The 15,101-nt window shown below is 43.0% G+C and overlaps 1 protein-coding gene across 9 annotated transcripts in view; it reads right to left on the bottom strand.

Moving 5' to 3' along the window:
* DOCK3 (dedicator of cytokinesis 3) overlaps positions 1-15,101 on the bottom strand; it is a 445,236-nt gene that overhangs the window by 95,568 nt on the left and 334,567 nt on the right. For all 9 annotated transcript variants that reach the window (XM_067044062.1, XM_067044064.1, XM_067044059.1 and 6 more), the window contains exon 14: positions 3,026-3,151. In XM_067044062.1, the coding sequence (XP_066900163.1) occupies positions 3,026-3,151 (126 nt within the window). The remainder of the gene's footprint in view (positions 1-3,025; positions 3,152-15,101) is intronic.

Here is a 15,101-nt window from a genome sequence, read left to right on the forward strand (position 1 = left end):
CTCAGCTGTGGCAAAGAGTAGGACATCTCCTGTTCATACCAGTCACATGATGTATGTGTACACACTCATGGAAAGCAATAGGAGACCATCAGAAAGACCTTTTTCGAAATGGTATGTTAGATACTGGTGTGGTTATGACTTGTCTAAATGCTGAAACTCAGAGCTATAAGCTCTATCAGTATGCGTTGACAAGGACCTATCTGGGCCATCTGACAAAAAGGACCTCTCCAAATTAGTATCTGGTGGTTTCTGTCAAATGCTGGTAGTTTCAAAATAAGAATCACAGTTTATGAATAATTCTAATTTTCCCATTTACTCTAATTTCTCAGACTTAAGTGTTGAAATGATCACAGTTACTAACATAATTTATTTCCTTGTTCATTTCCCGTATGACCATGCATCAAGAAGTCGCAACTTCTTGTAACTCGGTCACACGAGGACCACGAAGGCTGAGGGCTGCTGCAGCCCAGGTACAATACTTCCACAGGTGACAAGTGGACCAGCTTCAGGTGGAGGGGTGACCTCACTTAGGGACTTCTTGCCACAGACATGGTTTCCCAAGACAGGCTGACCACAATTTAAGACACTGCTGCATACTTTTCCTGCTGCTCCAGCAGGACCTGCAGGGCTAGCCCTATCCCCTTGCCCAAGGATGGCAAACCTACTCTGATGATACCCTGGGGTGCATTAAGAGGGCTGTCAGTTGTTAGTGCACAGTCCTAAGAGTGGCCATCTATGCAAAAAATTCTTTCCTCAGGGGGAGGAAAGGTAAAGGAGAGGACAAATGCATAAAGGACTGCTTCCTGCCTGTGAATCAATCCTTACTTTCAGCTCCAGCACTCAGTACTTCAAGGGCAGACAACCCAGCAAAGAGCACACTCACAGCCCCAGTTTGGACATCCCAGGATTGCCAGCGTCTCTGCCTTATAGGGCAAATCATACGATGATCCCTTAGCTGCCCAAAGGAGGGAAACTCCCCTTAAACTCAGCTTGCTTCACCAATGATACTGATACTGCTTATTTCCACGGTCATGTCTAACATTCTCAGAAATCCTTTATAAACCTATGTGCCAATGATACAAAGAGATGCAGAGTGCTCCACAAAAAGATCTCTTTGCATAGATGAGGTTTGGATACTGCAACTCCTGAAATTAAAGTTTGCTTAAAAATTTTTGACTGAAGCTTGCTCCTTTCTAGTCTCTGCTCACTTTGTTTTGATTCTGTGACTGTGTAAAGGCTAAGAGGAAGGAAATGTCTAAAACTTAGACAAACAAGTTCTTAAAAGAGAGAAAGAACTTTAAGTACATCTTTTAGAATATATGACTCTACATCATGAACCCGGATACCTAATTAAAATAAGATCAGCAGAACAATTTTGGTAACCACTAGTTATTTCTTCAGTGACATGTTGCCAAGAAGCTAGGGACTATGCTTGGGCTCTTTTCCTGATTACCAGGGCCATAGAGGGCTGAGGAACGTGTTGGGACAGGATGAGAGAAACATCCTGTGGAGAACATCACCTCTACAATAGTCAGATGTGGGCCTTTCATAAGCATGAAGTCTCTAAGTGTTTAAAGATAAACACAGAATTGATTAGGAATTGATTAAATGGCCTAGGACTCCCATACAAAAGACCCTCCTGTGTGCATCAGCAGGAGAGGAAGGCTGTCACAGCAGCTTGCTCTGCATTCACAGTGTTTATGGAGAGAGAACAAAGGCAACAGAAAACAAGTCTGGGCATAATGTGGGAAGTTGGAGGGCAGATGGAATCCATCACACAGGTCTTCTCTATACTCAGGCCATACTCTCCTCTGGGTATGTGCTGGCAAATATTTCCAACAAGAGGATTTTACAGCACCATGAAGAACTCCAAATAGGTGATATTTAGAGTGGTCACAATCAGTTTAGTCTAGCCTGGCTTGGCTCTTTTAAACAAAGGCAAATAAACTTTTAGCAGAACATTAAAACTCAGGGAGGGTGGGAGGGAGATGCAAGAGGGAGGAGATATGGGGATATATGTATATGTATAGCTGATTCACTTTGTTATAAAGCAGAAACACACCATTGTAAAGCAATTATACTCCAATAAAGATGTTAAAAAAATAAAATAAAATAAAATCACATCACTAAAAAAAAAAACTCATTGGAAAAGGTAGGGCTACTCCTCCCATAATTCATCCAGACAGACAGCAATTTGCTTGTTCTGCTTTCCCTCTCCTTGTTCCCATCTTCTCTGGTTATCAGACCACCTGCCATCCATCGGAGCCATGCCTCTACCCTTCCGTCACTCCCTACAGCCCCCTTGGTTCTGATGGCCTGTTTGGATCCACTTCTCTAGCTTGGCCTGCATCCCCCTGACCAGGAAGCATGAACTTGAGATTGACCTGCTGGAACCACACTTGAGAGTCAATGCATTCCCACTTTCTGCCCTGGCTCTCCATCAGGAACTAGATGAAAGGAGTGAGACAATTTCTGAGAAACTAGCCAGATAGTACTATTCACAGTGCCTAACTTATACCATTTGCCTGACCCATTTTTCTGATATATTATGGTATTTTCATTATGATTCATTTTTCGTATACAAATATATCTGCTATTCCTACATGAAGTGAACTGGGATTCACTGACACTACAGGCACTATTTTCCTTAAAGAGGATGTTCCTATGAGGGGATTCTCTTCTAGGAAATGTAACTGAAGAGAAGAGTATAAAAAGTCATCCCCATGAGAAGTTCTGTATTGATTCCTACCATCCGGTCTCCATAGGAGACAAAAAAGCTCATCTGCTGGATTGCTGTGCTGCACTGGTGAACATATGTGGGGGCTTCTGGAAAAGAACAAATGCTAACAAGAGTCAAAGGAGCCACTGGCTGCAGACTGCAGTCAGCAACCTGACTTTGGCTGTAGAGGCTTTTAATGGCTGCAGGGCTCTTCCACAGCATAGTTCACCACCTGCTCACAAGGGGAGCACTGGACTCAATCCTCCTAACCCTTCTCCCACCCCAGCCCCAAGAAGTTCTGCCTACCTGGCATGATGACATCAGGAAATCCCAATTTTCTTGTAATTGCCAATCCCCTATTAAATATCATAGGATTTTCTCTCCTAATCTGTTCCATGTCTCCACGAAGAAGCTGCAGAGAAATGATAAGACCTGCAAAAACAAAAGCATCTTTTTTACTCAGTATCACACTTCTACCCTAGAAAACACAGAGTCACATTTTTTCAGGCAAAAATGTGCAAAATTCAGCATTTTTCTTGAGAAAAATTTTGATGCAGAAAGTATACATTATTCTGAAGAAACATGCTAGAAAGCTAAAAGAATCTAAGTCAAGATAATCTCAAAAATCCAGAGAACTATTCTATTAAATACAAACTGAGGTCTGGGAGATTAAGTTGCCTTCCTCTTTGTTCCCCAGCAACCAGCCCAGGGCCTGACTGCGTCTTAGTGAATATTGAATGAGAGGGTTGATTCACATAAACTGTACGCTTAGGAACCTAGAGAAGTCTATAGAAACAATGGCAGACTAGAAACAAGTGTAACCAAACAAGACCTTGTGTGAGGGTGTCCCACTAGTTGGAAACGACTAAGTTAAGAGATGCTGTGTTTTATGCCAAAGTGCAGGATGCAATTTTCTGGTTCAACCTTGCAATGGCTTGTACAGAGGGCAGCAGAGCACACATCACATTCTCCCTGCAGGGAACCAATGCACTACAAAGAAAAGAAGGAATATTTTGTGGGACTAACTGAGCCTTGCTTCAGACTGTAAGAGTTTCAGATCCTCCAGATGATCCCAGTGGCTTTATTCAGAACTTGGGAGAATGTGCAATGCCCCCTAAAGTGATCTGGCTTTTGCTCATTACTTGTACCTTAGGAGTTCTGCACAAAGAAACAGTCTCCTGGAAATCACTCTTCTCCCCTGCCCTCAAGGATCCTCATTGCAGCCACTGGCTAGAAGTCTGGGAAGTCAAGCCTAGATGGAGTTTGGAGTACCTCTGAGACTCTGTGAATGAGAGTAGCTGGTAGGAGGATGAGTTTAGGTGCTGATCTATGGATCAGCAGGAAGCACCCTTGTCAATCTGGAAACTTGGGAGTTGAGCAGAAGATGAAAATCTCGAAATGAGGGAAGATGTTATGATAATCAGGACAATCAAAAGAGTGGTGGTTAGAATGGAGACAGTAACAGTAACAAGTGGAGATATAGAATAAGAACGGTCTGGGAATGGAGAAGGGAGAGGAGATGGAGAAGTGGAGAAAGAGAAGTCAGATAGGAGAGTCACAGATACTGTATCTAGCAGGTCAAAGTATTCTAGGAACTAGGAAAATGTACTCTCATTGCTGGGTCAGTGGAGGAAATACAGCTCTACTGCTGCCCAGGCAGAACCTCAAGATGATCTCACTGCTTCAGCTAAGCACATCTCCCGCAAGAAACCCTGGGATTACACATATGAAGTCGCAGGTGTCATTAACACCAGGATCACAGTGCACTGAAAAGCAGACATATGATATTCCAGTTGGCGTTCTGGTTAGATAATCAGTGTTTGAGATTCGGCCACCCTAAAGTAATTTTTTATAGCCTAATTACTTGATGGACTCAGTTACAATTAGTTTATGCCCCTGAAAGGCTGAAGGCCTTTGATTTCTACAGAAGACAGCAGTTGGGGAGGTACTCACCCTCCCCCACAACCTCAGCTCATTTATCTACAGCTATCATTAAATCTCATCCTCTGGGTGAACAAAAATCCACTGACTTAGGAGATGGCCTAGCCTGGAGCAGATAGCTAAGAATGAAGCAGTTTCCAGAATTTGAGATAGTGGATGGAGGGGAAAGGAAAAAAAAAAATCAGTGAGTGCACTCCTACCATTCTGCATTGGCAAGGATTTATTCCAATACCCACTGACTGCCTTTCATCTCCTCATTTTTTGAGCTATCAAATTGGCCTAAATATGCAAAGTGCACCCTGTGAGGGTGCAGACTGAAGGTGCTGGGAGAATCACACCTAGCTTTCAAGCTACTCAAAAAGATCCTGAGTAGCTGCTCTCCTCTTCCAAACATGACAATTAAGAGGGCTTCAGTTTATGCAAGAGAGCAAGTGAAAAGGCACATGAAGAATGAAAGAAACCACCAATGGAGGCTATAAAAATTCCATCACTCAGATTAAGAGATACGAACTACTATGTGTAAAATATATAAGCAATAAGCATATAGTGTGCAGTACAAGGAAATACAGCTATTATTTTGTAATAACTTTAAATGGAGTATCATCTATAAAAATGTTGAATTGCTACGAAAATAGCGATTCATAGAGCACATGAAACTAATATAAATTGTAAATCAATAATACTTCAAGTAAGAAATAAGAAAATAGAGGAAAACTCCATCCCCTTTCGTAGGGGCTGGAATCCCAGAACTTCTGGATCACTTTTCTGGTTCTGAAACCCTGAGTGATAGAGGCACATGCCAAATAATGGTAAGGCATGGTCCTTAGGACCGAAGAGCCTCCGTGAATAACTCAGAAAAATGATCACTCACCTACCCAGTACACAACCAGTCCTTTAGCAATTCTTGGTATTCTACCTACCAATCATCTGGCTCTCAAGCCAAAGAACTTGACAGTAAATACATCTATACAAGTTCTCTGTTAATCTGATCCCTGACACAAGAAAACTGCCTTTTTAACCTCAAGTTAAACACTGTCCCCATAAAAAAGTTACTGGACACAACTGACACCTATTTGGAATACTGGAGAGCCAGCAATCTGGCCCTGGTCCCTTGTCATCCGCATCCCTTGTGGAAGAGCTGGATGAGGATTAATAATGCAAATTAATCTTAGCCCAAGATTTGTAAACAAAGCTGTACTTAATAGCCATTTAAAAATACATAGAAAAGATGTTAAAAAATAAAAAATAAAATAAAAATACATAGAGGGCTTCCCTGGTGACGCAGTGGTTAAGAATCCGCCTGCCAGTGCAGGGGACACAGGTTCGATTCCTGGTCCGGTAAGATCCCATATCCCATGGAGCAACTAAGCCTGTGCGCCACAACTACTGAGCCTGCGCTCTAGAGCCCATGAACCACGACTAATGAAGCCCGTGTGCCACAACTACTGAAGCCCGCATGCCTAGAGCCAGTGTTCTGCAACAAGAGAAGCCACCACAATGAGAAGCCCATGCACCACAACGAGGAGTAGCCCCCGCTCAATGCAACTAGAGAAAGCCCACGTGCAGCAACGAAGACCCAACTCAGCCAAAAATAAATAAATAAAAATAAATAAATAAATAAATAAAATACATAGAAAACCACGGCATCAACTATTTCATTTGCTAAAAGTTGGGTTTGTGGCTACATATCTAAGAGGCCAATAACAAAAATGAAGAGCCACATATATTAAAGTTGCACCTATAAGATTTACTGCTGGATGACACATTTACTCTCATCACTCAAAACCAATATAGCAGGACTTCCCAGGCGGTCCAGTGGTTAAGACTCCACCTTCCAATGCAGGGGCTGCAAGTTCAATCCCTGGTTGGGGAGGTAAGATCCCACATGCCTCACGGACAAAAAAACAAAACATAAAACAGAAGCAATATTGTAACAAATTCAATAAAGACTTTAAAAATGGTCCATATCAAAAAAAATCTTAAAAAGAAAAAACCAATATAGCAACTCCTTCTGCAGTTTTGTATGATTTGACTTGACAGGAAAGCACTAATGACTTCTGAAACAGACTGCCAAGGCAATGAACTGTTCATGACGTTTAACAAAGATGGGTGAGAGTTTACAGTAAGTTAACTTTTTATAAAGAAGTATCTTTAATTAAGGAGACTGATTAAGACCTGAAATATTCTTTGAGCAATTATGAAATTCTCTGACACGAAGACCCTGGAGTCCAGCAGTGGAAAACCCATGCTCAGAAGCTTTGACAATAGAGTGGAAAGGCCAGTGGCCTGCAGTATGGAAACCTGGGCTCACTGGTTAAGCCACTAAATCATTTCACTGAGCTTCAGTTTCTTCATTTAATGAGGGAGTTGAAACACGTGATTTCCAAGATCTCAACCAGCTTCCAAGTTAAGCCTTGCCAAGGAGCAGTCAGACCCACACTTCAAAGAAAAGCAGCCTATTTCTCCTCCTGCATTTCCCACAAGTGTATGAAGACCTCCTCTCACTACGGCCATCCTAACTGAGGCTCTCTGAAGTCTATGCTGCCCCTAGCACAGAGGATGGGGTGCTTTTCTAACACTGTTTAAGTGTCCAGTGTCTGTGAGTTCTGGACAAAAATCATGGACACTGAAGATGGCATGTTTTCTTGCTCACTCTGGGAAGTGAGACAAAATTCAGCATTTTAACCTGGTGAAGTGATGCTGGAAACTGCTCTTTGGTTGTTTCTTTTTTAAAAAAAAAGCAAAAACCTTTTAAAATTAATTATTTATTTATTTAAAATTTATTTATTTTATTTATTTATTTTTGGCTGTGTTGGGTCTTTGTTGCTGTGCATGAGCTTCCTCTAGTTGTGGCAAGCGGGGGCTACTCTTCGTTGAGGTGCACGGGCGCTAGGCGTGTGGGCCTCAGTAGTTGTGGCACTCAGGCTCAGCAGTTATGGTTTGCAGGCTCTAGAGCGCAGGCTCAGTAGTTGTGGCACATGGGCTTAGTTGCTCCGCGGCATGTGGGATCTTCCCGGACCAGAAATTGAACCCATGTCCCCTGCATTGGCAGGTGGGTTCTTAACCACTGTTTACCAGAAAAGCCCTTCTCCATGTTTGTTTGTTTGTTTGTTTTTTGCGGTATGCGGGCCTCTCACTGTTGTGGCCTCTCCCGTTGCGGAGCACAGGCTCCGGACGCACAGGCTCAGCGGCCATGGCTCACAGGTCCGGCCTCTCCGCGGCATGTGGGATCTTCCCAGACCGGGGCACGAACCCATGTCCCCTGCATCGGCAGGCGGACTCTCAACCACTGCGCCACCAAGGAAGCCCTCCATGTTTTAATCACATCATATGCCAAGAACTTGTAGCCAAGGGTAGTTCTTTATAAATAAAATAAGGAAATAAAGCAAAGAACACTATAAATATTGGTGTGAACAGTTTTCCAAATTGTAGTAACTTCTCTGTATTTTAAAAACAAGATTTGTCTCTTGCTTTAGCCTAGTTTTACGTGAGGAATCTGAACTCCCTTCCCCTTCCAGCACACTGCGTGTAGCTGCTTGGCATCCAGGCACATATAAGGGGAAACAGGCACTTAAAAACAGTGGAAAAGGCCCTGAGGAACCCCATGCTACAGAGTTTTAGAGAAGTCTCAAACTTTGAAGCCTCTGATTTGGAGCTGCTCTGAGGACCCTCCTAGTTCAATATATGTTGACCCTGATAAAGAAAAAAAAAGTTCTTTTCAACAACTTTGTGAACTGCCATGCCCTGAAGTGGCTTTACACTGTCATTTAAGGGTAACTTTTTATTTACAACAGGTCTATGGAAGTTAAAACAAAGAAGGCTATATAAAAGAGGTTATATGAAACAATTTAGCAGTATTGGGTTGGCCAAAAAGTTCCTTCGGTTTTTAAGTAAAAATAAAAGACACACTTTTCTTTCCTTTTAAAAAAAAAAATAAATAAAATTATTTATTTATTTATTTGGCTGCACCAGGTCTTAGTTGAGGCGCACGTGATCTTTGTTGAGGCACGTGGGATTTTTTAGTTGCAGCATGCAGGATCTTTTAGTTGCAGCACGTGGATCTTTAGTTGCGGCATGTGGGTGGCGGGGTCTTCCAGTTTTGGCATGCGGATCTTCAGTTGCGTCATGCGAACTCCCAGTTGCGCCATGAGGGATCCAGTTCCCAGACCAGGGCTCGAACCCTCCCCCTCCACTCATCCAATTAAGAGCATGGAGACCTAGCCACTGGACCACCAGGGAAGTCCCAAACATGCATTTTTCATTTTCACCAAGAACTTTATTGAACAATATATTCACCATTTTGTTCCACTACCTTCTGCCATTTTTCATGCAATTTCATAATCCCAGCTTCCCAAAATTTTTTATCTTTTTGAGCAAAGAACTGTTCCAGGTGCCTTTTACAGTCTTCCAGGGACTTGAAATTTTTTTCCATTAAGAGAATTTTGTAAAGACTGAAATAAATGGGAATCTGAAGGTGCAATGTCTGGTGAATACGGCGGATAAATCAGAACTTCCCAGCCAAGCTGTAACTGTTTTTGCCTGGTCATCAAAGAAACATGCTGTCTTGCGTTATCCTGATGGAAGATTATGCATTTTCTGTTGACTAATTCCAGATGCTTTTCATCGAGTGCTGCCTTCAGTTGGTCTAACTGGGAGCAGTACTTGTTGGAATTAATTGTTTGGTTTTCTAGAAGCAGCTCATAATAGAGGACTCCCTTCCAGTCCCACCATGTACACAACATCACCTTCTTTGGATGAAGACTGGCCTTTGGTGTGGTTGGTGGTGGTTCATTTCGCTTGCCCCATGATCTTTTCCATTCCACATTATTGTACAGTATCCACTTTTCATCACCCGTCACAAGTTGTTTTAAAAACAGAATGTTTTCATTATGTTTAAGTAGAGAACTGCATGCGGAAATATGGTCAAGAAGGTTTTTTTCACTTAATTTATGTGGAACCCAAACATCAAAGAGATTAACATAACCAAGCTGGTGCAAATGATATTCAACGCTTTATTTGGATATTTTGAGTATTCGGCTATCTCCCACACGGTATAAAGTTGACTGTTCTCAATTAATGTCTTGATTTGATCGCTATCAACTTCACCTGGTCTACCTGACCATGAAGCAACATCCAGTGAGAACTCTCCAGCATGAAAATTCACAAATCACCTTTGACACGTTTGATCAGTCACAGCACCTTCTCCATACACTGCACAAATCTTTTTTTTTGCGGTACGCGGGCCTCTCACTGTTGTGGCCTCTCCCTTTGTGGAGCACAGGCTTCAGACGTGCAGGCTCAGCAGCCATGGCTCACGGGCCCAGCCGCTCCGCGGCATATGGAATCTTCCCGGACCAGGGCGTGAACCCGTGTCCCCTGCATCGGCAGGCGGATTCTCAACCACTGCGCCACCAGGGAAGCCCTGCACACATCTTTTTTTGTGTTTCAGTTACATTTTTATCTTTCTAGAAATAATAAAGCATAATATGCCGAAAATGTTGCTTTTTTTCTTTTATCTTCAATATTAAAATGGTTACACAAAAAACACCAATTTTGATAAGTTTTTAAAATTTTGTTGTTGTTGTTTTTTGGTTTTTTTTGCGGTACATGGGCCTCTCATTGTTGTGGCATCTCCCATTGTGGAGCACAGGCTCCGAACGCGCAGGCTCAGCAGCCATGGCTCACGGGCCCAGCCGCTCCACGGCATGTGGGATCTTCCCGGACTGGGGCACGAACCTGTGTTCCCTGCGTTGTCAGGTGGATTCTCAACCACTGTGCCACCAGGGAAGCCCTTCATAAGTTTTTTTTAAATGCACACTGATATGACAGCTGTCACAATATAATCTAACAAAACTGTTTCGAATGAAGTTGAAGACAACTAAGCGCTACTAGAGCCATCTTATGGAAAACCAAACAAACTTTTTGGCCAACTCAATAAAAATTATCTGGAGAAACACAGTTCTATGTAAATTTGATAGCTATCTTCAAGGGTATATAAAAGCTCATAGGCTTTTACTTTTATTTATATATTAAATAGTTGATGTACAATATTATATAAGTTTCAGCTGTACAACAGTGATTCACAACTTTTAAAGGTTATGTTCCATTTATAGTTATTATAAAATATTGGCTATATTCTCTGTATTGTTATATCCTTGCAGTTTGTTCATTTTATACATAGTAGTTTGTACCTCTTAATCCTCTACCACTCCCCATGTCCCTCCCCTCACTGGAAACCAACAGTTTGTTCTCTATATCTGCGAGTCTGTTTCTTTCTTGTTATATTCACTAGTTTGTTTTATGTTTTAAATTCCACATATAAGTGATATCGTATAGTATTTGTCTTTCTCTAACTTATGTCACTTAGCATAATACCCTCCAACTCCATCTATGTTTTTGCAAATGGCAAAATTTCATTCTTTTTTAAGGCTGAGTAGTATTCCATTGTACATATATATATACACTACAACTTCTTTATCCGTTCATCTATTTTTTTTATTTTTATTTTTTGCGGAACGTGGGCCTCTCACTATTATGGCCTCTCCTGTTGCAGAGCACAGGCTCCGGACGCGCAGGCCCAGCGGCCATGGCTCATGGGCCCAGCCACTCCACGGCATGTGGGATCTTCCTGGATCGGGGCACGAACTCGCATCCCAGGCATCGGCAGGTGGACTCTCAACCACTGTGCCACCAGGGAAGCCCTATCCATTCATCTTTTGATGGACACTTAGGTTGCTTCCATATCTTGGCAACTGTAAGTAATGCTTCTATGAACACTGGGGTGCATACATCTTTTCGAATTAGCGTTTTCTTTTTTTTTTTTCCGGATATATACCCAGCAGTGGAATTGCTGGGTCACATGGTAGTTCTATTTTCAGTTTTTTGAGAATCCTCCATATTGTTTTCCACAGTCGCTGCACCAATTTACATTCCCACCAATGGTATGTGAGGGTTCCCTTTTCTCCACAGCCTCACTAACATCTGTTATTTGTGTCCTTTTTGATGATAGCCATTCTGACAGGTTTGAGGTGATATATCATTGTGGTTTTAATTTGCATGCCTCTGATGATTAATGATGTTGAACATCTTTTCATGTGCCTGCTGGCCATCTGTACATCTTCTTTGGAAAAACGTCTATCCAGAACTTATAAACTTTTAAATAGTGCTTCTAATTTAATCAAGCAATATTCAGTTTAGAATCAATGTTAATATGTACAACTGTACCAAGATTTAGATAGAAATTAAACAGAGTTTTAAAATGAGGGAAAAAGAAAAGGAGAAGTTGAGCTAAGATGAAAGCTGCTTTGAAGTAAAGATCTTCTATTTTAGTTCCAGAATGACTGATACTGGCAGACTAATCATTGATTCTCATTAGCGTCAGGCTTTCTTGGTGATGCTAACACTGAACAGGAATAGAAAAAGTGACATTTATCCATATCTTTTTGGGGGCTGGGTGTGCAATCTTTGCTCAGGAAAAAACAGACTTCACAATGTGACAAACCTGGCAACACTTTTGTTCACTCTGGATTCAAACTGGAACGCAAGTTACCTATCAAAGCATAAGGAATCCACCATGGAAAGAGCAGAAAACATATTTTGGTCAGAAGAAATGGCCAAAAAGCACACATGAAAAGATGCTCAACATCACTAATTATCAGAGAAATGCAAATCAAAACTACAATGAGGTATCACTTCACACTGGTCAGAATGGCCATCATCAAAAAGTCTGCAAATAAATACTAGAGGTAGTGTGGAGAAAAGGGAGTCCTCCTATATTGTTGGTGGGAATGCAAACTGGTACAGCCATTGTGGAGAACAGTATGGAGGTTCCTTAAAAAACTAAAAATAGAACTACCAGATGGTCCAGCAATCCCACTCCTGGGCATATATCTGGAGAAAACCATAATCCAAAAGGATAGGTGCACTCTAATGTTCATTGCAGTACTGTTTACAACAGCCAAGACGTGGAAGCAACCTAAATATCCATCGACAGAGGAATGGATAAAGAAAATGTGGTACAAACATACAATGGAATATTACTCAGCCATAAAAAAGAATGAAATAATGCCCTTTGCAGCAACATGGATGGACCTAGAGATTATCATACTAAGTGAAGTAAGTCAGACAGAGAAAGGCAAAAATATCATATGATATCACTTATATGTGGAATCTAAAAAAAAACGGTACGAGAGAGAGAAGATGGTGGAAGAGTAAGATGCGAAGATCACCTTCCTCCCCACAGATACATCAGAAATACATCTACACGTGGAACTGCTCCTATAGGACACCCACTGAACACTGGCAGAAGACCTCAGTCCGTTCAAAAGGCAAGAAACTCCCCACGTACCTGGGCAGGGTAAAAGAAAAAAGAATAAACAGAGACAAAAGAATAGGGACGGGACCTGCACCAGTGGGAGGGGCTGTGAAAGAGGAAAGGTTTCCACACACTAGAAGCCCCTTCACGGGCGGAGACTGTGGGTGGCGGAGGGGAGAGCTTCACAGCCGTGGAAGAGAGTGCAGTAACAGGGTGCGGAGGGCAAAGCCGAGAGATTCCCACAGAGGATAGGTGCAGACCAGCACTCACCAGCCCGAGAGGCTTGTCTGCTCACCCGCCGGGACGGGCGGGGGCTGGGAGCTAAGGCTCGGGCTTCGGTAGGAAGCCGGGAAAGGACTGGGGTTGGCGGCGTGAACACAGCCTGAAGGGGTTAGTGCACCACGGCTGGCTGGGAGGGAGTCCGGAAGAAGTCTGGAGCTGCCGAAGGGGCAAGAGACTTTTTCTTGCCCCTTTGTTACCTGGTGCGCGAGGACAGGGGATTAAGCGGGCCACTTAAAGGAGCTCCAGAAATGGACGCGAGCCACGACTAACAGCGCCGACAACAGAGACGGGCATTAGATGCTAAGGCTGCTCCTGCAGCCACCAAGAAGCCTGTGTGCGAGCACAGGTCACTCTTCACACCTCCCCTCTCGGGAGCCTGTGCAGCCCACCACTGCCAGGGTCCCGGGATCCAGGGACAACCTCCCCGGAAGAATGCACGATGCGCCTCAGGCTGGTGCAATGTCATGCTGGCCTCTGCCGCCACAGGCTCGCCCCGCATCCATACCCCTCCCTCCCCGCGGCCTGAGTGAGCCAGAGCCCCCTAAGCAGCTGCTCCTTTAACCCCGTCCTGTCTGAGCGAACAGCAGACGCCCTTGCGCAGAGGTGGGGCCAAGTCCAAAGCTGAACCCCAGGAGCTGTGCGAACAAAGAAGAGAGGGGGAGGTCTCTCCCAGCAGGCTCAGAAGCAGTGGATTAAAGCTCCACAATCAACTTGAAGTGCCCTGCATCTGTGAAATACCTGAATAGACAGCAAATCATCCCAAGTTGAGGAGGTGGACTTTAGGAGCAAGATATACTATTATTTTCCCCTTTTTCTCTTTTTGTGAGTGTGTATGTGTGTGCTTCTGTGTGAGATATTGTCTGTATAGCTTTGCTTTCACCATTTGTCCTAGGGTTCTGACCGTTCCTTTTTTTTTTTTTTACTTTAAAAACTTTTTCTTCTTAATAATTATTTTCCATTTTAATAACTTTATTTTATCCTAATTTATTTTATCTTCGTTCTTTCTTCCTTCCTTCCTTTCTTTCCTTTCTGTTTTTTTCTCCCTTTTATTCTGAGCCGTGCGGATTAAAGGCTCTTGGTGCTCCAACCAGTTGTCAGAGCTGTGTCTCTGAGGTGGGAGAACCAACTCCAGGACACTGGTCCACAAGAGATCTCCCAGCTCTATGTAATATCAAATGGCAAATATCTCCCAGAGATCTCCACCTCAACACCAAGACCCAGCTTCACTCAAGGACCAGCAACGTACAGTGCTGGACACCCTATGCCCAACAAATAGGAAGACAGGACTACAGCCCCAACCATTAGCAGAGAGGCTGCCTAAAATCATAATAAGGCTACCAACATCCCAAAACACACCACCAGACATGGACCTGCCCACCAGAAAGACAAGATCCAACCTCATCCACCAGAACATAGGCACTAGTCCCCCCAACCAGGAAACCTACTCAACCCACTGAACCAACCTTAGCCACTGGGGACAGTCACCAAAAACAACGGGAACTACGAACCTGCAGCCTGCAAAAAGGAGAACCCAAACACACTAAGCAAAATGAAAAGACAGAAAAACACACAGCAGATGAAGGAGCACGGTAAAAACACAACAGACCTAACAAATGAAGAGGAAATAGGCAGTCGACCTGAAAAAGAATTCAGAATAATGATAGTAAAGATGATCCAAAATCTTGGAAATAGAATAGACAAATTGCAAGAAACATTTAACAAGGAACTAGAAGAAATAAAGAGGAAGCAAGCAACGATGAGCAACACAATAAATGAAATGAAAAATACTCTAGATGGGATCAATAGCAGAATAACTGAGGCAGAAGAACGGATAAGTGACCTGGA

The sequence above is a fragment of the Kogia breviceps genome, chromosome 10 (assembly GCF_026419965.1).
Source record: "Kogia breviceps isolate mKogBre1 chromosome 10, mKogBre1 haplotype 1, whole genome shotgun sequence".
Taxonomy (NCBI): Eukaryota; Metazoa; Chordata; class Mammalia; order Artiodactyla; family Physeteridae; genus Kogia; species Kogia breviceps.